Source organism: Trichosurus vulpecula, chromosome 3 (genome assembly GCF_011100635.1).
Source record: "Trichosurus vulpecula isolate mTriVul1 chromosome 3, mTriVul1.pri, whole genome shotgun sequence".
NCBI lineage: Eukaryota > Metazoa > Chordata > Mammalia > Diprotodontia > Phalangeridae > Trichosurus > Trichosurus vulpecula.
This window is the reverse complement of record NC_050575.1, coordinates 111,215,706-111,242,051: the sequence shown is the minus strand read 5'-3', so window position 1 is coordinate 111,242,051 and position 26,346 is coordinate 111,215,706. Positions and strand designations below refer to the sequence as shown.

The window sequence follows — 26,346 nt, the reverse complement described above, 5'->3', positions numbered from 1 at the left end:
TTCAGCTTCTTCTCAGCCTCAGTTTCCTCAGCTGTAAAATATGGATAATTTAATAGGGGTGGGGAACCTGCATCCTTGAGGCCATATGTGGCCTTGAATCCAGTCACAGAGCTGCACTCGAGGACCTAGAGGGCCACATGTGGCCTTGAAAACGCAGGTTCCCCAGCCCTGGGTAATACATCTTAGGGTTATTGTGAGGATAAAACAAGATAATATTTGCAAAGTGCTTTGCAAACCTTTAAGTACTATATTAATGCTAGCTATTATTATCCTCTCATCATTGTGTAGATCACAGACCAGCCATGCCTTCTTACACTGAGTGTCTCCCCTTTTTCTGTCACTTGGTCACCATCGCTACAGAGGTAGAAGGAGGCCACATAGCTCTGAGGACCACTTTGCATTTTATCTCCATCATGGTCACTATGGACAAAGAGTTCATCCTTTGATGGCCTGTCTGCTGCTTCTGAGTCTCTTCCGTACCCCAGCCCCTCTGGTTTTCAGGCACTAGGCACAACCTGTCCCTGGGCCTATCATAGGGCCATAGAATCTGAGCATCATAGTGGCCCCCATAGCGAAAAGAAAGTCCACAATAACATACCTAGTCAGTGGTCTCCTGGACTCTGCTTAGAGACCTCCAAAGAAGGGGAGCCATGCTGCTTTGGGAAGCTCAGATTGTTAGGAAGTTTTCCTGGCCTCAGGCCTGAACTTGCCCCTTTGAAATGTCCATTATTGCTCTTAGTTCTGCCCTTGGGACAAACAGAGCAAGTCCAAGCTTTGTTCCACATGCCAGCCCTTCAGATACTTGAACAAAGCTGTCGTGTCCCTAGATTCTTATCTTGTCCAAGCTAAATGTCTCCAGCTTCTTCAAAAGCTCCTAATATGGTGTGGATTCAAAGGCCTCTCACCATCCTGGACTTTATCCAATTTATTGGTGTCCTTCCTAAAATGATGCCTAGGCCTGAGTACAGTATTCCAGATGAGGTCTGAAAAGGGAAAACTATATAGTCAGAACTAGTATACGTAAAAGTACAGAACTATACAATGACCAGGCCCGGAGTCAGGAACCTTTTCTAGAGTTTAAATCCAGCCTCAGATGCTTATTAACTATGTGACCTTGGCAAGTCACTTAACTCTGTTTGCCTCAGTTTCCTCATCTGTAAAATGAGCTGGAGGAGGAAATGGCAAACCACTCCAGTATCTTTGCCAAGAAAACCCCAAATGAGGTCATGAAGAGTCAAACACAACTGAAAAATGATTTAACAAAAAACTGTATGAAGACTTTTACCTTACTAAGTGTAAAATGTGAGTATGGATGAGGGAGAACTGGGGATGGCCTTAAGGAAGAGGCAGAGAATTCCCCCATCAGTGGTCCAGATGTGCAAAGGCTTGGGTAATATTTATCTGGATTGGATTCCCATGAAATCTCAATAGAGCAAGTTATAGGGGTCCTTTCCCAGCTCAACTTAATGATATAATGGATACTTTTTGGCTCTTAGCAAAGAGGGGACAGTCATGATCAATCCTCCACACAGCGTCTTCAATCTCTGAGGTGCCTTCTTTCCCTTGCATCCCACCCAGAGGATCTGTGAGAGGAAATGTGTGTAGCCAGGGTGGGCAAAGTGAAAAGGGTGAATCTGAAGCTACTGTCTCCTACAGGCCCTGGCCCCAGCCTCCATTCATAGTTTGCTGCTCCTGGGTGAGAAGGAAGCTGCTACCCAGCTGGAGAAGGTACCAGGCATCCAGGTAAGAGCAAGAAGCATGAGGATTGGCCGAGTCAAGGGGAGAGGGGGGATGGGAAGAAAAGAGGGTTGGAATATAGCTCTCTCTGCTCTTAGTCCAGAGAAGAGAAAGCATTTTGGTGAGGTCAGTGGTCCTTTCTTATAGTCACAATGTGGAAGAGTGTAGGAATGAACAGCCAGGCTCAGTCCCTTCTGTGTTTATTCTGTACCACTCTGGCTGAGGAGAGAAAGGTTACCGGAAGAGCATGTGGTGTGTGTGTGTTTCTCTAGATGTCTGTAGATGTCTGTCTGCCTGTGGGTCTGTGGTTATATTCTGTGCTGCTACTGCAGGGCTGGAACTCAGAGTATGTTAGAGAGATCTGGACGAAGTGACATTCTCCACCTGGACTCTATCTCCCAGTCCCTATAAAGAGTAGCAGCAAGCAAGAAAATGTGATCGTAGGGCTTGGGGGATGAAGGGAGGAGCTGAAATCACTCCATTTCCCCCACTTTCCGTGTTCTCTCTGCCCTTCCCCAAACTTGGCCTGTCCAGTCCCTCTAGAGTGACTGAGAAGAGAAGCAATAGGGAGTGAAACAGAAGGATTTGGGGGTGGGAAGGGGTGAGAAATCCCAGAATAGCTATCCTTCACTAAAAAAAAGGTGAAGTGAAACATATTTCAAGAAAAATGTGTTTATTAAGTAACACCTGTGTGCTCAGCCCTAGACTCAGTCAAGCTGGAGTAGTAAAGGGAGGGGGAAGAGAGGGAGGCAGGTGAGAATGCAGAAGACGTGGTCATTACCCTTAGCAAGGTCACAGTCTAATGGAACAGACAAAACGTATGCATGTAAGACAGATAGATGAAAACATGAGATGGTGAATGGTTAAGTGCCAGGATGACTGGTATAATACTTCACATTACAGCAGCACTAAAAGGCTTACAGGGAGCTTTCTACATAACCCCGTAAGGCAGACAGGGTAATCAGTCAACCAATAAGCATTTATTAAGTGCTTACTATGTGCCAGGCACTATGCTAAGCCCTGGGAATACAAAAAGAAGCAAAAGACAGCCCCTGCCCTCAAGGAGCTAACATTCTAATGGGGAAGACAACACATAAGGGGAAGATGAAGAAGGGTGACCATAGAATGGAGAAGGTATCCAGCCACAAGCATGATGGAGTCCAGAGGAGTACCATCTGATGAGAAATGAAAACACGGATGCCTTGGGTGCCCTTCTTAAATGGAGGCTCTAGAAGAGCCCTCTACCATCCAATCAGAGGGAAGGGCTCTAGGAACAGTGGGTTAGACCTCATTAAAGTGACGTCCAGCCTGAGGACCTTTCAGGTTTAGAGGAGTGTGTAAGAGCAGAGCACCAACAGCTCATCTCTTAGTACTGGTCCCCCTGACCATTTGACCTCTAGTGTTAGATGCTGTCTGCCTAACCACTTTATCCCAACCTGACTTGACCCCCCCTAGATTTCACAAAATTCAAAGTCATCATTATTCATCTAATCCAACCTGTACCCAAACAGGATACAAAATTCTTTCTAAAACATCCCCGACAAGTGATCATCCTTCTTCTACTTAAACATCTTGGGTGATGGGGAGCTCATGGCTTCCCAATCACTTTTGCACTGTTCCCATTATTAGGAAATGATGCTTTCTATTGAACCAACATCTACCTCACCAGATGCTCCTAGTTCTGCCCTCTGGGGCAAAACAGAACAAATCGGATCCAACTTCCCTAGCACAGCCCTTCCACTACCCTCTAAATCTTTTCATCCCCAAGCTAAGCAGCCTTGGCTCTTTGGGCTGGTCCTGATATGGCATGGCCTCTGCCCCCCTCACCATGCTCCTCAACCTCCTCTGTGTCTCTCCAGTTTGTCGATGGCCCTCTTGTAACATAGTTCCTCAAACTGAGCGCAATACTCCAGTTTGACCAGCAGAGGGCAGCAGAACTCCTCTCATTGCCCTTGTTTGGCCAATGGTACCACTGTGATCTTTGGAAGAGGAAATGGCAAACCATGCCGGCATCTTCACCAAGAAAACCCCACGGACAATTGGTGCACGGGGTCATGAACAGTCAGACACAACCGAAGGACTCAACAGCAGCAGCAACAACAACCACTATGACCACAGGATCACAGAACTGGAGGCAGAATGGACCTCCGAGGCCACCTAGTCCAACTCCCTTGTTCTAATGATGAGGAAACTGAGGCCCAGTCCTCTTGTCCCCACCCCCACCTCCATTCCTCCAAGATAACAACAACTACAGGCTAGGGTACTCTCCCATACATTCTATGAGGCGCGGTGTATAGAATGCCGGACTTGGAGTCAGGAAAACCTGGATTTAAAACCTACTAGAGACATACCAGCCCCAGGCAGCTCACTTATCCTCTCAACCTCCATTTCTTCATCTGTAAAATGGGTTAGAATAAAAGCATCTACTTTACCAGGGTTGTTGTGAAGATCACATGAGATAATGTTTGCAAAATGCTTTGCGAACCTTAAAGTGCTATATCAGTGTCAGCTATTGAGAAAACCTTTCCTGAGCCCCTGTGGTGCACGATCTTTCTGTGTGCTGTATCACAATGAGGGAGTCAGAGAGGAATGAGATAGGATCCCCATATTCACAGAGTCATGACATCGAAGGAAAGATGTGGCAATGAACCCAGTTCTTCCTGGAGTGAAAGAGACGGAAGACCCAGGCTCAAATCCTGGTCCTGCTACTTCTTATCTATATAAATTTGAATAAATCCTCTAACCTCTGTGGGGCTCAGTTCCTTGTCCGTAAAATGAGAGGTTTGGGCTAGATGGACTTTAAGGTCTCTTCCAACTCTAAAGCTATGCTCCTGAACAAGGTTGGTCATCTCAGCCTCGAACTGCCTTTATGGGGCAGTGGGTCAGGGATGTACTTTTCTTTCTCAAAGCTTCAGTTAATGTACTGGAGCCACCAGGGGTAACTCAATGTTTCGAAAAGAACAAGTCCCTTGTACTTATTTCACTCCCCGTGTACATTATGGCAGCCATTCTGAGCCAGACTGTGCATGGTGTTCTTTTAATGTGGCTCCCTTTAATTACCACCATATACCACCGTAATGAGTGCGCAAGCTCATGTTTCTGCTCTGCTCAGGAAAATGATTTAAAATGTCGCCATCTTTCTCGGGGGTTAGTAAACGTGCCGCAGCAGGCAAATTGTTACTTAGGGGACAGGCACATAAAAACACAGCAACAACTCCCTTCCTGGCCTCTGCCTGTTATTGTTCTCGGCACCCACCTCAAATCAAAACAGTCAACAGATTTATTTTGCCTGTAAGCCTGTAGTACTCATCACTCAGTCCCCAGGAACAAAAGCTCCTTCCCATCAGATATGTCTTAGTGGGTGTCCCTTTTCCTATAGCAGGATGATAGCAGGGGGCAGCAACCCATAACAAGCAGCCTGATTACAAAGAGACCATGGGCTGGTTGAAGCTGCCAGCCCCTAGCTTGTGAGAGTCACTGCTTTATTATACCCCAACCCTCAACCTCCCCCATGGCCCTCACAAGCCCCAGCCCATTGCTTCTCTCATAAATTTAGAGTAGAGATTATGTTCATTTCGGATGTCAAAGCTGAAAGGCTCCTTAGAACACAGAATGTCAGAGCTGAACAGGATTTCATAATGTAGAACACAGAATGTAGGAACTGGAAGGGATTTTGGAGTATAGAATAAATAAATACATGGGTGAATGAATGAATGAATGAATTGTATATATACACATATATGTATATATCAATGCTAAAAGGGATCTTAGAGCTCATCTAATACAACCTGCCAATTTTACAGGTATGAAAACTGAAGCTCAGAGAAGGGGATGTGATTAGCTCAAGATTATGTAGCCAAGAAAGTATCAGAGTTGGGTTCTCTGACTCCAGAATTCATAGATTAAGAGCTAGAAGAGGCCTTAGAGTCCAACTCCTCCTTTTACAGATGAGGACACTGAGGCCCAGAGAGTTTAGATGACTTATTAGGGGTCCCACAGATAATAAGCATCAGAAGTACTGGTTGAACCCAGTTGCTCTGACTTCAGAGCCGGTTTTCTTGACCCTATACCATGCTGCCTCCCAAGTGCAGTGTTCTTTCCACTACCAAATGAGATAACTGTAAAGTGCCTGGCACATACTAAGCACCATATATTCATTATTATGGTGATGACACTCCTAGGAAAGCTAAGAATTAGACCACATTCAGTAATACTGCATCCCCATCGATGGCTGGTCAATGCCCTTCCCTGCATTCCTTATAATTTTTTAAATTTATTTTTAGTTTTCAACATTCATTTCCACAAGATTTTTAGTTATAAATTTTCTCCCCATCTCTACCCTCCTCCCCACCCCAAGATGGCATGTATTCTGATTGCCCCTTTCCCCAGTCTGCCCTCCCTTCTATCATTCCACTGCCCCCTCTTATCCCCTTCCCCTTTTCTTTCTTGTAGGGCAAGATAGATTTCTATACCCCATTACCTATGTGTCCTATTTCCCAGTTGCATATAAAAACAATTTTTAACATTTGTTTTTAGAACTTTGAGTTCCAAGTTCTCTCCCTTCTTCCCTCCCCACTCACCCTCCTTGAGAAGGCAAGCAATTAAATATAGGATATACATGTATCATTATGCAAAATATTTCCATAATAGTCATGTTGTGAAAGACTAATTATATTTCCCTCCATCCTATCCTGCCCTCTTGTATTCAGTTTTTTCCTTTGACCCTATCCCTTTTCAAAAGTGTTTGCTTTTGACTCCCTCCTCCCCCAATTTGCCCTCCCTTCTATCATCCCCCCTTATCCCCTTCCCCCCTATTTTCCTGTAGGGTAAGATACCCAATTGAGTGCCTACATTCCTTATAAAGCAGGGGTTCTTAACCTAGGGTCCATTCATCTTTTTAAAATATATTTTGATACTCGTATTTCAGTGTAATTGGTTCCTTTTGTCATACTATTTTATTTTATGCATAAAAAGCATTATTCTACCGAAAGGGCTTATGACATGTAAAAGATTAAGAACCTCCCTATCAAACATCATAGGCTTAGAGTTGTAAGGGACCTTAGAGGTCATTTAGTGAAGTCCATCAGCAACCCCCTCATTTTACATTTGAGGAAACTGAGGCCTACCTAGATGGTTCAAAGACTTGTAAAAGATTACAAAGCTAGGGAATACCTGAGGTGGGATTTGAACTCAGGTCCTCTGAGTGCTCTTTTCACTGTATCACCCTGAATCAAGAGTCAACACATGGTTATTATTATGATTGGTAAGGATCTACCCTTCCAGCGTCCACTGTAGCCCTAAAGGAAGAGACTTGGGGCCCTTGCCTGGTCACTTTTTAAAGATTGCCATGCTCTCGTCAAATAAGCACATAGATTTGTAAATGTGCCTCTTTGTAACTGGTGAAGGAAAAGGATTGAAAAAAAAAACGGAGCCATCCCAAAATGGAATCAGCCACTATAGAAAGTAATGAGTTTCCCATTAGTCAATAAATCAATAAACACAAAGCATTTGGCAAAACCATAGGTCAGCTTGTTGGAGATGGACGTTACGGAGAAGACTCATGCTTCAGGTAGAGGTTGGACCAGATGTCCTCTGAAACCCCTTCCAAACCTGAGATTCTATAAATCGATAGTTCCATCAGACTAGAGTCATCTGAATGAAGAGTACTGAGTCTAGAATTTTAGACTAAGGCCGAGGCAGGGTGGTGCAGTGGAATGAGAAGTGGATTTGCTGTCACAGGACCTGGTTTTGAATTCTGGCTGTGATGCTTGCTACCTGTGTGGTAGTTGTTACTAGACGTGTGACCTCAGTCAATTCAATCCAACAGATATTTAGAGAAGCTACTACCCCTCCCTCACCCTTCACTTTCTCTTTTATAAAATGAGTGGCATTAGACAAGATGGGCATCGAGGTCTCTTCCAGCTTTAAATCCAATGATCTAATACCCAAGGGGAGAAAGAAGACTGAGTGAGAATAGGGTTGTGGGGCTGGGGAGTAGGGAAGGAGGGCAGGTTTGGAGAGTTAAGCACTTCAGTTAGAGTGGAAGACCAGGTTAGACTGGCAGCCCAGAGAGGAAGAGTGGAATATCAGGGCATTCCAGTGCCTGGCAAACGCTCCAGAACTCATGCTTGTCCATGCTCTTTATGTCTAATATCTCATTTTATTTTTCCCTCACCCAGGTGGAGGTGCTGACATCTCTGAAGGCCCTAAGCCGCCATGTGGACCAGAGCCAGCTGACCCCAGACCTGGAAGGCTCCTTCCCATACTGCCACAGTCAGTGGGTTCAATTCTTCCAGGTGTTTACAATCATGGCCTTCAGTCTTCTCCCCTTTGCCTTCTTGCTTAAAAGAGCTGATCTCTTCTACCCACTCGAGGAAGCTCACTGTTACTTTTTGTTTCTGGCCCTATGTGGAATACTAAAAAGGGAGCACACAGATGACAAAGATACAATCCCTGCCTTCAATTCAATTTAATATTTACCAAGCATTTACTATGAATAAGGTTCCTATGTCAGGATCCAAAAATTTTTAAATTACACAGCCCCTGCCCTCAAGCAGCTAAGCATTGTAACCCACTGCACATTCTAATAGGGGAATATGGCAGGAACACAGAATCTATAATACAAAGTAGATTGCAACAGGATCCAAAGAGAAATCCAGAAAAAGAGCTCAAGAGAAAATGTGATGAGAAGAAAAAACTTTCAGTTGAGGGGTGGGAAGGAACAGAGAAGGTTGCATAGAGGAAGTGGTACCTGACTGGGCCTTGAAGGAAGGAAGGGATTTAACTAGGTGATGGTGGGGAGTCTGTATCTTAGACATGGGAGATGTCCCAGACAAATGAGCAGAGGTGGGAGAAGGCTAGTCGCCCAGTACAGTGAGGAGCTGGAGTATGGTAAGGGGGTAGTATGAAATAAGGCCAGAAAGATAGGTGAGAGTAAGATCATGGAAGGCTTGAGTGGTAAGGGTAAGGAATTTGCGTTTTATCTTAGGAGCAATAGGGAGCTACTGAGATTTTTTCAGCAGATATGACATCATCATATCTATACTTTACGAGGATTATTTTGGCAGTTTGGCAGTCTAGGGACCCAAAGATACGATCATGAATAACTATGATACAAAGTAGGGCGTAAAGCTATAATAAACGTGTTAAAAACACAGAACTGTGAGAAAGCAGAAGGGAAGGGATTGTGTTTTGCTGGGTGGGCTTCCTGGAGGTCTGGAAGAGCCAGTGGCAGATGATCAGGTGAAGCTAGAGCAGTATGAGAGACAAAGTGCATTCCAGGGAGAAAAAAAGTAGCATGACCAAAGGCGTGGGAACAGAAAAGTGGAAGGGCTCAAGGAATACTGAGTATTTGTTTGGCTGTAACATAGGCTATGGAAAGAGAAACCGTGGAAAAGGCTATGTAGCCAGGGGCTTTCTGGGGTGTGATAATAACAGGAACTTGGAACACTGCTGCTCTCCTAGATAGCAGAGGAAGAGGCCACTGCTTGGCCTCCTGGGGACTGGCCTAGTCCACTCTGGGCAAGTCATTCCGTCCTGCTTCATGCTTTCCAGGGGAACAGCTTGACCATTAGAGCAACATGTACTCTTGCTTAGAAATCTAATGATTTGGCTATTTCCAGTCCTCAGAGAAAGGTACTGACCCAGGGATCACAGATTTAGGGCCAAAATGTACTCTAGAGGCCATTGGGTCCAACCCTCTCGTTTTATGGGTAAGGGAACTGAGGCACAGAGAAGTACTTACATAAGTGACTTGCCCAAAGTCACACAACTAGTAAATATCTGAGATAGAATTTGAATCCATTTCTTCCACACCCTAAGTCCAGCCCTAATGACATGGCCTCTCAGAGCATCCCCTCAAAGCTTTTAGAACCCACTGAATGATAGGCTTATAGGATTTAGAGCTGGAAGGGCCTTTAGAAATCATCTCTTTCAACCTCCCTCACTTGACATATGAGGCCCGGAGACAACAAATAATTTGCCTGATCACCTAAGCAGTAAATAGCAGAGCCAGAACAGAGCCAGAACTCAGATCCTGACTCCAAATACAGTGCTGTTTCTAATAGGCCATATTACTGCCCTTGCCAGGTGTGAGACCCTGAAAATTAAGACACAGCATCACCCCTCATAGAGTTTCTAGTCTTATCAGGACAGATGAAACATGTACATCTAGTTTGAGCAGCATTGGGGAAGCCAGATGGGAAGAGGGAAGGTAGGATAGAACCGAGGCTAATCAGGAGGTCATAGTATCCCAGTGCTTACTCTGACAGATAATATACTGTATGGCATAACCACCAGAGGTTAGATGACCACTTGCTGGAGATATTTTATTATACCTGTTCAAGCACAGGTTGGCCTCGATGGCCTCTGAGGTCCCTTCCAACTCAGAGGATGGGTCTGTGATTCTGAGTAGTGGTAAGTCCACTATAGTCTCCTGGGAGTCAGGACACCTAGGTCCTAGTGGGTCTGTCACTAACTCGGCAAAGTGGTCTTGGGCAAGTTCCCTTCCCCCTCTGGGCCTCAGCTTCCTTATCTGTGATCATACCTACACTGTGGACCTCGAAGTGTTGTTTTTGTGGGCCAAGTGAGATAAGGGACGGGGAAGTACTTTGCAAACTGTAAAGCACCATAGAATGACAAGCTATTACTAATTGGGTATTGCATAGATAACTTGGTTATATTATAATGTGGAATAATATTATTTTAGAGGTGTTGGGATACAGTGGAAAGGGCCCTGGATCTGGAATCAGATGACCTACATTTGAATCCTGTCTCTGCTACCTTCAGCAAATCACTTAAGCTCTCTAAGCCCGAGTTTCTTCATGTGTAAAATGAGGGGGTTGAACTAGATGACGTCTGAGATCCCTTCCAGCTCTAAATCTGTTTTGTGTACACACACACACACACACACACACACACACACACGCTCACTCACACGCACACCCAGCAAAATGGCAATATACTTTTACACACATGTAAGTATATATGTATGTGTATGTATATATGTATACACACACATCAAGGTGACACAGTAGATAGAATGCATGTATATATGTGTGTATAGAAATATATATACATATACTTACATATATATATATATATGTATGTTTATGTGGCACAGTAGATAGAATGTTGGGCCTGAAGTAACGAAAAATCTGACCTCAGACTATATACTAGCTATATAACCCTGGGCAAGTCACTTCACCCTGTTTGCCCCTGTAAAATGAACTAGGAAAGGATATGGCAAACCACTCCAATATCTTTGCTGAGAAAACCCCAAATGGGGTCATGAAGAGCTGGACATGGCTGAAACAACTAAACAACATATGTGTGTATATGTATATGTATGTATCTGTATACACACACATACATATAATCTCTATATATCTGTCATACCCAATGGAGGACACTAGAACCTTTCCCAATAAATGCAAGAGTCAGACTAACAGAAATAAATAAGCAAAGCTACAATTCTATGACCTAGTTAATCTTAATGTTATAATTTACCAGTAATGACTCACCCTCTAGAAGCAGCACAAAAATCTTTCAAGATATGAGAATCATGTATCAAGATCAAAGGATAATAGGTAGAAAAAAAATCCTATCTCAGTGTCCATAAGACACCCCAAAATTGGGAGACCAGTTTATTGGGTGCATCCCCTGTGGAGAATTGTTTATTAGGTTATAAACTCCTCGAAGATGGATACTGTGTTGTTTTTCCATCTTCTCCCAATGGCCTTGCAAACAGTTGACACTTAATAAATCTTTGTTGAATTAACATGAATGAGAATCACAGGATTCAAAGAGTGGAGATCTCCTGGTTGAGTGGGGTACTCCCATTGATGAGATTCCAGCTCCATAACACTGAAAGTCAACATAACTGAGACTGGAATAGCTGCAGACATGGGCAGGGGGCTTTCAAAAGGTTTTTCACATCCACTGTCTCTTTTTATCCTTAGGACCACAGTGTGCCAGAGAAGTAGGGCAGAAATTGGGATTATATCCATTTTATGAGTTAATAAAGGCATAGGAATATTGTTGAGTGACTTGAAAACTAGCCCCTAGAACACAGATTTCCTGACTCTCAAAGCAGGGCTCTGTCTACTGTAGCACTAAAACCACTCTCAGTCAGCATGAGAGAGCTCATGTAACCTCACTGATGACCAGCAGACTTCAGAAGAAGCCTGTATCTGCTTATAGACGGTTCTCACCTCTGCCTTCTCCAATCAACAAAAATGTATTAAGAGCTTCTTGCCAATGTGTGAGGCTTTATGCCAAGGCCCTAGGGTTACAAGGAAAGGGAAAAACTATCCCTGACTGCAAGGAGGTTACATTTTAATGTAACTCCTCTCTCCTCCTTCCCAGCTAAGCACTAACCGCCATGCCCTTGGGATCTCTTTCTTCCAGAGGGTGGACCCCTTCCTGACTGAACTCCGAAAGGTTTCCACACTTCTCCAGGATGCCATCCAGGAGTTTGAGAAGGGCAAGCCTCCCAAAGGAGTACAGGTGAGCACAGGGAAGCGAACTAGGGGTGTAGGGAGCAAGTCTCAGCTGAAGTCTCACGGTCAGATTTTACAATAACTATTTATTTACGTGGGAGATGGGGCAGGAATTGCTACCCCTATTTTTTTATAGACAAGGAACCTGAGTCCCAAAGAAGCAATTAAATATGGCTTACCCAGGGATACGCGGCAAGTCACTGCCAGGTCCTTGGTCTCCAGTCTCCTATCCCCAGAGCAGGCAGCTAGCCAGTGTCTTCTCCCTTCTGACCCGACAGTCTGGGGATCCCCAGATGTGGCAGAAAAGATACAGGTTTGGCCTGAGCCTTCCAGATGTCGAAAACCTTATAGAATGAGCTGTAGAGCAGTGAAGCTAGAGGGAAGGAGTATGTTCAGTGAAAACTGATGACTTGACTGCATTTGAAAAGACCCCAAGAGCCACCAAAGACTGGCCCTAGGAAGCTTAAGGACCCCTTATGCTACCTGAACACTGCTCTTCTACCAGCTTGAGTTAACCAAGAGGCAGCTAGGTGGTGCTGTTGATAAAGCACTGGAAAACTCATCTTCCTGAGTTCAAATTGAGCCTCAGACACTTAGTTGCTATGTGACCCTGGGCAAGTCACTTAGACCTGCTTGCCTCAGTTATCTGTATTTTACTTATCTGTAAAAATAAGCTAGACAAGTAAATTACAAACCACTCCAGTATCCTTACCGAGAAAACTCCAAATAAAGTCGGAGTCAGACACAACTGAACCACAAGAAGACTCCCCAATAAAATCCTGGGTGTACCTCTAGAGTCCAAGTCCATTGTTTTAGAAAGGCAGTAGGATTTCCAAATCTAAACCTGACTTTGATACCTCCGTATTTCCCTGCAGGAAGCAGCTCAGAGCATGACCAAATACAAGCAGATGATGGAGACTGTACTTAGTGACACCCAGCTGGTGAGTCTACAGAGAGAAGGAGGAGCCACCTTAGCCAGGCTCAAGAAGGAGGCCTGCAAGCTGGGCCACTCGCAGGAAGTCAGGTATGGCAGTTCCTGGGACGGGTGTCTCCTTTCACCTCCAGGGTTAGAGGGGTAGCAGGGACACCTGGCCCCTCCTTGCTCAAGACCCACTGTCCCTCCTGGTCCTCTGTATAACTCTGTACAACTTGTTGAGTCAGATGGCAGAGGAGCATGAAACTATCATGACTCAAGACTCCTTTGGGTTTCAATAAAACTTATGGACTGCCTACCAGGGACCACAACTCTCAGCTAGTAAAACCAGTTGGTCTCATAGGCCAACGTGGCACGATCTGAGAGGTGTTGCCCAAAACCTCTATGCCCAAAAGTGACTTGGCTATCCATAAGGGACTACAACCCACCAACTGTAATGATGCCTAACATGCCACCATAAAACACATGCTCATAGATTTAGAGTAAAGAGACATTTGAATAGGGAACATAGAAGGCAGAGCTGGAAGGGATTCTATAATATAGTATGTCTGATCTCCAGTGGACCTTAGGATATAAATATAAATAGAGCTGGACTGGACCTTAGACTATAGACCATAAACCATAAGATGATAGATTTAGAGATGAAAGGGTCTTTAAAATATAGAATGTAGAATGTTAGAGCTCAAAGGGTCCTTAAATAGAGGATATTCCAGAGCTGGAATTGAACGAATAAATTTTTAAAAGCACTTATTAAGTGCTTACTATGTGCTAAGCACTGTAGTTAAGCACAGGGAATTAAAAAAAGAAGAGGAAGAAGAAGGGGAAGAGGAAGACAGTCCCTGACATCCAAGGATTCACACTTGAATTGGAGAAGACAACAACTGGTATAGAATATAGCTGCAGGGCATATTGAAAGGTCCAGAGGTCCTAAGGGTGCAGCTACAAGTGAGATGACAAGGCCTGAGAGCCTTTAGGGGTGCATCAAGGTATCTGCCCCACAGGAGTAGCCCACTCCCATTGGGACATGGGAAATGGGCCTAAGGACAAGAGTGGAGAGAAGATTCTGGGTTCCTTTTGGTAGGAGTGGGGGTGGGGAAGAGGCCAGTATCCGGCCTGGAGGAGAAAAGGAGAACAGGACATTGGCAGGAAAATAGGGGAGGAAGAAAAGAGGTTCCTCCTGGTTCCATCTCTGTCTGGGACCCTGTAAGGGCAACCACACTGGCATACCCAGGACGGCTGCTAGCACAAGTTCTTAGATCTGCTTTACTAGGAAGGACAGCTGTTCCAGGGGTCAGCAATCTTCTTTAATTACATAAAAGACAAACAGAGAAAATGCAGAGAAGAGAAATAAAGACCAACAGACAGGGCTCTAGTGCCTGAATCAAAGCTTTACATCCACTACTGAATCAAGAGAGCCTTTACCTCTGAGGAGTCAGGGAGCTCTAAACATATGGCCACTCAACCAGGGAATCATAACATCTTTCTCATAATCGATCCCCTAAAGCTAAAACTCACCTCTCAGAATATATACTTGTTGAGCAAATGGACTTAGTACCTAATTAGAAATTAACCAAAGGTGTGTAAGCCTTCCTACAAGCAAGCAAGCTTCCCTTAATGCGCTCCACATGAGACCGGTTGGTGGGTGGGGAAGATCTTATTCCCCATTAACCTTCCAGGCCCTGCAGCCCCCCACAGATGGCATCTGAGATGGTTGGGGAGGAGGAAGGAGGTCCTGCTTGGCCCCAGCTCTGGCAAGCTAGAAGACAACTCAGACCATAGATCGTGGAACACAGAATTGATCATAGGATCGTATATTTAGACCTGGAAGAAACCTTGGAAATTATTTAGTCCAACTCTCATTTTACAGATGAGGAAATTGGGTCCCAAAGAGGTAAAGTTATTTATCCCATATCGTATCAGTAATGAGTGACATAACTTGTAATTCCAAACTAGGGCCTTTGATTCCAAATCCAGTAATTTTTCCACCTGCTGTATCACATTATCCTACATCAGGGCTAGAATGGGCTTAGGGCACAGAAAGTAGAATATCAAAATATCTAAGCGCCTTAAGGATGGAAACTGGCTTGCTTTTATCGTCATATCCCCAGAACCTAGCCAATGTCTTGGTCCTAGGAGGCAGTTAATAAATGGATTTTTTTTCCTTTACTTTGTTGAATTTAATGTCAAAAACATCTAATGTCAGAAATGGAAAAGACCTTAGAACATAGACTGCCAGAGCTAAGAAGTACCTTAGAAGTCACTAGGTCTAATTCCCTCCCTTTATAAAACAAGGAAGCTGACTTACCTAAAGGCACCTAGCTAGTAAACAGTAATGTAAAATTCAAACTCAGATTTCCTGACTCTTTCCGTTAAACCATTTTGCATTGATTTTAGATTCTACCAAGATATTTCAAGCACTAAAGTGTTCTGTGGTCCTTTCATTTTGGGAAATAAAAGTGTTGCATCTCCTGGAGTAAAATGTAAACCTCTATCACTTAACCCCTTAGGATCACTAGTTTCTTGGCAAATTCCATGTTAATTTAAAGAGAGCATGACCCTGGGAGAGAGGACAAGTAAATTTTGATGGGAGGTAAGGGATAATGAATTGCATAGAGAATGAGCAAGGTTGGGAGCAAAGCCAGGGAGGACTGGTCATCTTTAGGTCTCTGCTGCAGAGACTCTAGACAGCAAGAGGAAACGTGAGGGTAGCAGGAATTTGGGGCTATAGGGTAATAGAGTGCCAAAAGTAAGAATAGGGATACAGAAACAGGAGGTAAGAGTGAGCTGGTGACTATCCCTTCCATGTTTGCCACTACCCCCTGTCACTCATTCCTGCCAATCAGTACGGTGCAGGGGGGAGATTCCTGGACTGGGAGTCAAGAGACCTGGGCCCTCTATCCTCAGCTCATTCACTGGATTGAATTCCTGGCTCCTCTTCAAGTAGAAAGAATACAGTCAGAAGTCAGAAAACCTGGGTTTAAATTAATGAGACCTTGAACAATTAATTCACTCGCCATCTCTAGGCCACCGTTATCTCATGTAAAATGAATGATCTAGCTTAGGTGCTCCATATAGTAGGAAAAGCCCTGGAGTTGACATCAGAGGGCATAGGCTTGAAGCAGAGCTCTCCTGCGTCTTACCTGGATGACCCTTAGCAAGTGACTTATTCTCCGGGGCCTCGATTCTCTTATTTATAAAATGAGAGTGTTAAACTAGGTGAATGGTCTCTAAGGTTTCTTCAAACTCTAACATTTTGTGATCAGTGGGTTTGATTGAGGTGTTACTCTGGGCTTGGGAAAGTTGGATAAAGGGAGGCAACCTTCCCCCATACCTGCCTCTTCCTGCCTTCGCTTGCCTCAAGATAAGTCAGTGCTAATGGTCGGGCTTCCTAGCCCAATCCAGGCCTTATCCACTCAAGCTAGCAGGAGGGCATCCACCTTCCCCTCTGGACTTGGTAGTTGGACCTAGAGTACAGTTACACTACCCATCTTTCTCGTTAGATGGCACTACTTCCTCACAAAGCCCCAGCCTGTTTTCTCATTGTGTTGTTCCAATACCAAGGTCCCTTCCCCCATCACTCAGTCCAGCCCACTCCCTCTCTGCTCTGCTGTGTTTTTCCATTCCTAAAACTCTCTCAGGCAGCCCCTGCGCTCAGCCCCTCACATCAGAGATGAGGTTTCGTGCCCCTTCCCTTCTTCTTTGTCATTCTTTAAAAAGAGTGGCTAAAAAGGTGATTTGATCATAGGATTTCCAGCTGGAAGGGGATCTCAGAGATTATCTAGTCTAACCTCTTCATCGTATAAATGGGGAAATTGAGGCCCATGGAGTAGACAGGGACTTGGGCAAGGTCGCAGCAGAGCAGGGATCATAGGATGGTAGATCAGAGTGGTCAGGGACCTCAGAGTCCATCTACTCCAGGGGCTTTTCTTTGTGTCTAGGAGCCTTTCGGCAGTCCGGTGAAACCTATGGACCCCTTCTCAGAATCATCAGATAAAACACAGAGGATCACAAAGAAAACCCATTCTGTCAAAGTATAGTTATTAAATGTGAAAAAAAAATCCTGCACTCCCTCCCACCCCAGTACTTTGCAAATGAAGAAATTGAGGCCAGGGACATTAAGTGACTTGACTAAAGAAGTCACACTGATGATTAGTCGTCAAAGGTAGGATTTGAGTGCAGGTCCTAGGTGACACAATGGAGAGAGGGCCAGGCCTGGAGTCAGGAAGACTCCTCCTGAGTTCAAATCTGGTACGACATGTATTAGCTACATGACCCCAGGCAAGTCGCTTAACCCTATTTACCTCAGTTTCCTCATCTGTAAAATGAGTCGGAGAAGGAAATGACAAACTATTCTAATATCTCTGCCAAAAAAAAACCCACATGGGGTCACGAAGAATCAGATATGACTAAACAGCAACAAGCGACCTCTGACTCTAGGAATATCTCCTTTCTGTTGTGCTGACTTGTTTTTTGCCGTTGCTGCTGCTGCTGAGTTGTTTCTAGCCGTAAGGTACAAAGTACTCTTTAAGGTCTAGAGGGGAGAAGACCATTGGTGACTGGGGGAATCACAGAATAGTGACAACTCCTACTTCTATGGTGCCTTAAGATTGAAAAAAAAAAAACATTTTCCTTACAACTCATGAGATGGGTAGTATAGATATTAGTACCTGCCCTTGAGAGTGGAGGTGGCACGTAGTATGATGGGTTGAGAACTAGCCTGAGTATCAGAAAGATCTGAGTTCAAGTCCTGCCTATGACATAGTCTGACCAGAGTCAAATGATTTAATGAAACTGTCAGATAATTTTCTAAGATTTTAAGTTGAAGATAAAAGGAACAATCCTATCACCAGTTCCTCATACCAGTGAAGTCACAGATAATGTTAAAAAAAATTCTTTATACAAACACCATTTAACATAGGGGGAAACTCAGGTTCGATAGTCACGCAGCTAGTAAGTATCAAGCCAAGATTCAAACCCAGGTCTTACTACTCCAAGTCTAGTGTTCTTTTCCGGTGTACACAATCTCAGGGAAAGTGTCGTGATGAAGGTGACCTTGGTTTTGTTTGGTTTTGGAGGTGGAGGTTGGCAGAATTGATTCTTTTTAACATTCTTTTTTTTATTTTGAGTTCCCAATTCTCTTCCTCTCTCCAGCCCTTCCCCCACCAATTGACAGGTCAAGCACTGTGATACCCATTATATGTGTGAAATCATGCAAAACATATTTCCATATTAATCACGTTAAAAAAAGAAATAAAATGAAAAAGGTATTCTTCTATCTGCACTTAGAGTTCACCAGTTCTCTTTCTGGAGGTGGATGGCATTTTTTCACGAGTCCTTTAGAACTGTCCCATTGTTGTGTTGATCAGAGCAGCAAAGCCTATTCACAGGTGAATAACTTGACAATATCGCTGTTACTGTGTACAGTGTTCTCCTGGTCCTCTTCACATCACATTCATGTAAATCTTCTCAGGTTTTTCTGAAACCATTCCGCTCATCATTTCTTATAACACAACACTGTTCCATCACAATCATGTACCACAACTTATTTAGCCATTCCCCAATTGACGGGTATCCCCTCAACTTTCGATTCTTTGCCACCACAAAAAAAGAGCTGCTATAAACATTTTTGTACATATACATTTTTCTTTGATCTTTTTGGGAAACAGACCTAGCACTGGTCTTGCTGGGTTGAAGGCTATGCATAGTTTTATAGCTCTTTGGGTGTGGTTACAAACTGTCAGAATGGTTGGACCAGTTCACAATGGAGGTGACATTTGAGGCAGCCAAGTAACACTATGTAGAATGCTGGATCTAGAGTAAGGAAGACCTAAATTCAAATCCATCCTTAGACACTTACTTGTCATCCGACCTTGGCACACAGATGGTAAGTCATTTAACCTCAGTCTGCCTCAGTTTCTTCATCCATAAAATAAGAAAATCTGTTTAAAATAATAATAATAGTGCCTGCCTCCCAGGGTTACGCTGAGGATAAAATGAGACCTTTGTAAAGTACTTTGCAAACCTTAAAGTGCCAGCTAGTGTTATTATTATTATTTGAGTTGCTATATAAGGACGGATAGGAATTCAAAAGACAAAAAGAGGAAATGAATATATTCCAACTATAGGACAGCATTAGCCAAGGCAGAGAGGCCAACCTACCTCCAAAAACCTTAGAAGTCATTACAACACTGTCTTCTAACTCCAGGTCAAACTAGCAACTATGCAACTACTTTACAAGGCATTTTAGAGAAAGTGTCAGATCAAATCCCATCTTCAAATTATTTAGAATACTGGAGGATACATTCTTGAAGCATTTAGTCAGCAAGTATTTATTAAGCACTTCTTACCTGTCAGACACTGCTAAGTATTAGCAATGCAAAGAGAGACAAAAAAAACCAACAAAAAACCAATATGTAGGCCCTGACCTAAAGGAGCGTATATTCTAATGGGAGAAACAACATGTAATAGTTACATACAAGACACATACAATGTAGATGGAAAGTAATTTCATAGGTGAAGGCCCTAGCAGCTAAGGGAACCAGGAAACACTTCTGTTCTACAGAAGGTGGGATAGGTACCGTTTAGATAAATGGCGGGCAGTGAGGATCGTCTCCGTTGAGTCCACCCCTGCCCTCTCGTGACCTTTTACACACCTGTAGAAGATGACTAGAGCAGTCCCTGGGTGACATAGCAGAGATGGAACCTGGGGTTCATTTTGGACTAAATGGGCATTGAGGTCCCTCCCCATTCTGGGATTCTGTCCTTCATTAATCTGTGATTCCTCCTTGGTCCTCAGAAACAGTATGGCTTTGGCAATGGCCCTGTATGGTCAAGTGGAAGAAAGGGTGCATGTGCTGGTGACCACATCAAACAAGAGCCTAGAGAGACTGGAATCCCTGGTGCAGACCAGTGAACTGGAGTCCGAGTTCCGCCAGGTGAGTGAGTGGAATGCCTTTGACCTTTGGCTCACCTGAGCCAACTAGTCTTGCCTCAGGAAGTGAGGCCTTAGGCCATTGTCCATGGGCTCTCTCCCCTAGGAAAGGGCTGAGAGTACCTAACATACAACTCTCCCACCCATAACATACATCTCTGCCACCTACCCCATCACCCCTGAGCCAAGGAGGCAAATTTCACCTCAATATAAGGAAAAATCCCCTCGTTATCAGAGCTGTCATGGATTCTCCTTTGTTAAAGGAGACGGGTGGAGACAGACCGATGGTCTATCAGGATGTTATGGAGGAGATTCATGGCTAAGTGGAAGTTAGACTAGATGACCTCTGAGCTCCTTTCCACCTATGGGATTCTAAGACCTTCAGGCATTCACCTGAACTAGATGAATAATCTAAATATTCCCTGGAGAAGAGAAGCTATGCTTTTTCATCTTTGAGAACTGAGGATGTTCTTAGGTTCCCTCAATATCATCTTTACCTCTTAAAGAGGAGGAGGTTCTCCTTCTCCAGAGCAATAGGAGATAAAGCAGTGCATCTATGTCTCAAAGCAGAGGGATGACCCAGATGTGAAGCCCCTCAAAGGCCCAAGCACTAGCTCTGCTGGGTTCTTAGGCTCAGTCTCTACAGTCTTAATTAATGCATTCATTCAGCAAACATTTATTAATGGCTTGCTATGCCCATGCTAGTCAATGAAAGAGAGAACGTTTCCTTTCCATTCTCACATAGCTTATAGTCTAGAGGACAGACAAGAATACGGTTAGCCATACAACACTGCAGGACATGATTTTTAAAAAGTGCTCAGAGAGGTACAAAGTACCATGTGAGGCCCCAAGGAGAAACTTGTCATTGGCCAGAAAAATTAAGAAGACTTCCTGGGGGAAGTGATATTTGAATTAAATAAGTAAAGATGGAGGACAGAACATTCCAGTCATAGGGAATGGTGCGGAAGCAGGAGAGGACAGGATATGTTTGGGAGTCAGAGTAAAGAGTAGTCCAGTTTTGCTGGACTGTACAGTAGGAGGAGTAATATGGGATACAGCTGGAAAGGTAAGAAAGTATCAGATTATAGATGACCCTGAATGCCAGCTGGAAAAATTTGAACTTTCATCAATAGGTAATACAATAGATAATCAGCAGGAGCCACCAGAGTTCTTTGAGCAAAGGAGTAACAGAAGAATAGAGGCAGAAAGGAGTTTGGGAAAGTCAGAATGATGTGCCCAATGAGTGATTCCTTCCCAAAGGTAAAAGACTCTGGAATGTACGGAACACATGGAGGGCATCTCTTCAGCTGCCCCCTCATCTCTCATTGCGTTGCCTTCCCCAGATCAGCGACTGGATTGATGGGGAAGGAACTACATGGCTTAAGGCACTGACACCTTTGGAATGGAGCCTGGAGCGTGTGGAAAAATCCCATGAGCAGTTTGAAGAATTCTTCCAACAGGCCACGGTATGTCTACTCTAAGGGAGTTTTCATTAGTTGAGGTCAATGAAATAACAGAGGCATGTGAAAGAAGGAAGGGGATATTAGAGATACAGAAATCACTGGGTACCTCACCTCCTACTGACCATCAGACATCTGGTGCAGGCATGCCTGAGAGAATAGGGAAGGATTCAGAAGATGCTCTCAAGAATTCAGCTGTGTTAGATATTATGAAAGAGCTATCATCACCTGTCTCTCTGGCGCATTCTCTACCCAAGACTTCAGGCAGGCAGTTTAGAGTACAGCCCAGTGCACAAGGTACACATATAACACAAGGGAACAAATGAACAAATAGAGAGGAAAAGCCACCTAGGGCACAAGATTCCCAGAGCCACAATTTTCTGATACAAAAAGGTCTTGTTCTCTCTGCTTCTAACACAACCGGATCCACAGCCATGGTATATGGAGGTGTCCGTTTTTTTTTTTCCTAACAAACCCTACAGATGCACTAGGGCCAAAGCCGGGGCCTTGCGTTCAGTGGATACTTCATGGCTGCTTATTGAATCTGAGCAGAACTGAGTTAAGATCTCTTCTCTTCTCCTTCAGGCTCACTACAACCGAGGCTTAGAGCTGTCAAAACAAGCAGCCAGATTCCAAGGAGCTGACTCTCCAGAGATTGCGGCTTTCACAGCTGCCAAGAGCACCTTCCAGGCCAAGCTGACCCACTTCTACATGGCCATAGAGAGGCAAAGAACAGACCTGGAAACCCTCCTCCACCTCTATCGATTTTGCAACAAGGTGAATATGGTTACTCCTCTCTGCTTAGAGCCAAAGAGCTTGACGTCTTGTAAAGAGCTTTGAATCTGTAGTCGGATGACTAGGTCCCAGGTTCACATTTCTTACCTGGATGACCCTAAGACAAGCCACTTCTTCTGTGTGGATCTCAGCTTGCAATTATCATTAGATAGTATTTGTTCATCTGTAACAACAGGATAATAACGCCCTGCCTACCTGCCTCACAAGGCAAGTATGAGGTAGTAAACTATAATAGAGATAGGAATTACTTTTTATTTCTTTTTTGTTTCTGGTGAAGAGGATATCACACTCTGCAATGACTTCAGGGTCCTCTCAGCCATCCCAGGACCAGCATCAGCCTATATATGATCTAATCTAGGGTTTTCCAAATAGCCCATTAAAGAATATGGAATAATAGAAAGAACTTTGGACTTGGAGTCTGAGGACCTGAAATCTAATCACATATCTACTATTTACCAAGCTGTGGGGCCTTGGGCAAAGTCTTCTGTTTGGTCCTGTTTCCTTAGCTGTAAAATAAAATTGGATTAGATGATGTATAAGGTCCTTTCAAGCTCTAAAAGTCATGAAGACCCTCCCCTTCACTCTCCCCTCACCACCACAATATGTTAGAGTATTCTGAATTCCCTCCTTCCTTCCCCTTTCCAATATTTAACCAAAAAGGGTACAGGTATGATAGATAAAGGAGGAAGACCAGATGCATGACCTTGGGGAAATCCTGTCCTCCCTTGGCTTCAGTTTTCCCTGATGCAAAATAAGGGGCACAGACTATATTTCCTCTAAGGTCTCTTCTGTTTCGCAACCTCTGTGACTCCAAAGATGACTGAGGTTGTGTGCATGTATGCATGATGAGGCTGGAAGTAGGCCTTGAATAAAGAAATTAGTTGATAGTAAAAAGAGGGCTCCTCTTATACTCCACTGGAATCTCCTAGTGAGCTCTTGGCCTGGACGAGGGCATAAGAGGCCAACAACAAAAGATCCTAGATTTAGAACTGGAAGAAGCCTGGTAGAGGTCATCTAGCCCATCCCCCTCATTTTGCCAGGGACCAAAATGAGACCCAGAAGTGACTTAGCCAGATTTACACAGGATCTTAAGACTTTACAGGTAGAAGGACCTTTAAAGATCGTCTGTCTTGGAGTTGGCAAACAATAGTCCACAGGCCAAAGCCAGCTGGCTGCTTGGTTTTTTGTACCACCCATGAGCTAAGAATGACCAGGTTTGGCCCATGGGTTGTAGTTTGCTGATAACAGAGAAAAGAGACTTGCCCAAGGTCACATGTGTTGTAGCAAGTGATAGAAGAGGGAGTTGACTCAAGGTCCTCAGACCCCAAATTCAGTGCTCTTTTGACTCTGCCATGCTAGAAATTGACCTCAATTCTATGTGACTCTGGGCATCTCATTTAATTTCTAAGTACTCTAGTCAACTCTCTTAAGACTATAAGGTATCAGGTCAGCTAGGTGACACAGTGGGCAGAGCACCGGCCCTAGACTCAGGAGGACCTGAGTTCAAATGTGGCCTTAGACACTTACTAGCTGTGTGACTTTGGGCAAGTCATTTAACCCCAACTGCCTCAAAAAAGACCAAAGAAACAAAGACTATAAGGTGTCTTCCTGAATTGGTAAGTTTTCTCATCCAGGAGTTCTATATACCAGCAGAATCGCAAGAGTAGTCCCCATCACTGTCCCTCTCTTCTGTTACTTCCCTACATGTAGAAGGAGAGGGTGGAGGAAGCTGAGGGCCAAAAGAACACATAGTCCTTTAAAACTGAACATTCTAGGGGAAGAAAGTGTTCAAAGGGAAAGACTGATGGCATGTCTGTGAGTAGAAGCTTACAGACAACACCGTCAGGATCTGGAGGAGAGCGGAAGTACTCAAGATCATTTGGATCAAGGAATTTGAAGTCAGAAGGGGCCTTAGAGATTACCTAGCTAGATCGCCCCATTCTGTAGATGAAGAAACTGAATTCCAGACAGATGAAGTAATTTGCTCTTCATAATAATAGGAAGAACAGGAAGAACTCTGGACTTGGAGTCAGAGGACCTAAGATCTAATCCCACATCTACTGCTTACCAAGCTGGGTAACCTTAGGCCTGTGACTTATATAATTTATTTTCACATATATAGTAAAGAGCAAAGCAAAGATTCAGTCCAAGGTCTTTTTCAATGTTCTTTCCCCAAACCCACACTGCTTGCTCCTAGACAGTGGTGGTTTAACAGAGAGAGGGTGCTGCTGTGATCTTTATAAACACCCTTTGGAAGGCTGGCAGATGTGTGGCTGGCCTAGGCAGCCTAGTTACCAGGGAGAGAGAATGCCAACATTTCCTCATGCACGAGCTCTCAGGGCAGGCTTCCAGGAGGAAGTGGTAGAGGGCTTTGGGCACCGGACAGAAAGGCAATGGTCTGGCACCTAGGAATTAGGCAGCTTTGGCAGCTGTGAGAAAGGTTGGGGAAGAAGGGTGAGAGATGGAAGAACAAGTAGTGGGTGGCTTGGTGATACAGAAGCCACACCGCCCTAAATAATACTAATATAATCATGCCACAAACTTGGATTGATGTCACCCTTTCCCATCTCTGGGCTCCGTGTGCTTCCATGTATATTAAGTCATTTATCTAAAAACAAGTTCCTTTAATCCGTGGAAAGATGGTGCCTCTGGAGAAAATGTTTCTACGCTGCATGCTGCCTAACAGCTCTCTGTCGGATACTAAATTAATGGAGGGAAAGATTAGGTTTTTCACAAGCTGCTGAAAATTGGTTACATTCATTGCTATTTGCATCTGTTTTGCAGGAGGAATGAAGCACCCCAGGGTAAGAGCCCCCAGCCAGACCAATGCTCCCTTTAGCCCATCTGTCTAGGGCTCAGTGGATATTTTGACGAAGGTCAGAGTCAACCTTCTTAATGAAAACAATCTCAAAAGGTCAGGGTTGTTCCCCAGACATTCTATGCTTTTGCCAATTCATGAATTAGACTAAAACCTTGAAACCTATAGTTTCATAACTGGGACTCCAGAGGTCATCTCATTTGACCTCTTCCCCAAAGCAGTAGGAGGTGGGGAGGAGCGATGGGAAAAACCCTGGATTTGGAGCCAAGTGACCTCAGTTCTAATTCTGACACAAAAAAGGCTCATGTCCCCAGATCATCCACTGGTCCTTAGTCAGATGGGGCTGGAGGAAGCATCAGATTGCCTGGGGGCTCTTACTCTGGGGCGGTTCCTTAAGGACTAATCTCTGGTCCTCCCTGGTAAAATAAAGAGGCTGAACTAGATGTTCTGAGCCTTAGTTTTTTGGTTTTTTTTTTTAATCTGCAAAATGAGGAGAATAAAACTTGATGAGAGAAAAAAGTTTAGCAAATCCCAAAGCGTGATAGGAATGAGTCATTACTATTATTATGTGGGAATTCCATCTATAGTATGCTTCCAACGCTAGGATGCTCACTGCTTCCTGGGGCAGTCCCCGCCATTGCTGGATAGCTATAATTGTTAGGAAATTCTTCCACTGCTGACCTAGAATAATAATAGCTGACAATTTTATGGAGTTTTAAGGTTTGTGAAACTTATAACACCTTATTGCATCTGGTGCTTCCCAGTTCTAGGGGTTCTAGGTACTACAGATGAGAAGACATATTAGAGATGAGGAGGAGGAGGTTCAGAGAAAAGGGACTTGCTCATAGTGGCATGATTTGAACCCAGATCTCTTGCCTCCAAATCCAGTGTAGCTTCCATCTATTGCTCTTGCCTTTTGAACCTATCCAAGTCTCTTGGACTTCTTAAGGAGACTAGGTTGTTAGTTAAATAATAGACAATGCAAGAGTGAGTCCTATCAATCAATAGGGAAGATTTTTTTAAAGTACCTATCATGTGGACACAAGAACAACAGTGAGACCGTTCCCTGCCCTCTGGGAGCTTGGTTGTTGGTTGTTGTCCTTCCTTCTCCAAGAGGACCAACATGACATCACTGTGCTAGAGTCAAGTTTCAGTGTGTCCGACTGTGGCTG

At 44.1% G+C, this 26,346-nt stretch overlaps 1 protein-coding gene across 1 annotated transcript in view; it reads left to right on the top strand.

The window, feature by feature from the left end:
• The window catches only part of KIAA1755 (KIAA1755 ortholog), a 73,809-nt gene that overhangs the window by 40,495 nt on the left and 6,968 nt on the right, over positions 1-26,346 (top strand). Inside the window, exons 7-13 of the mRNA XM_036753145.1 lie at positions 1,657-1,743; positions 7,917-8,033; positions 12,145-12,243; positions 13,112-13,260; positions 19,967-20,105; positions 21,445-21,567; positions 22,147-22,338. Of these exons, the coding sequence (XP_036609040.1) occupies positions 1,657-1,743; positions 7,917-8,033; positions 12,145-12,243; positions 13,112-13,260; positions 19,967-20,105; positions 21,445-21,567; positions 22,147-22,338 (906 nt within the window). The remainder of the gene's footprint in view (positions 1-1,656; positions 1,744-7,916; positions 8,034-12,144; positions 12,244-13,111; positions 13,261-19,966; positions 20,106-21,444; positions 21,568-22,146; positions 22,339-26,346) is intronic.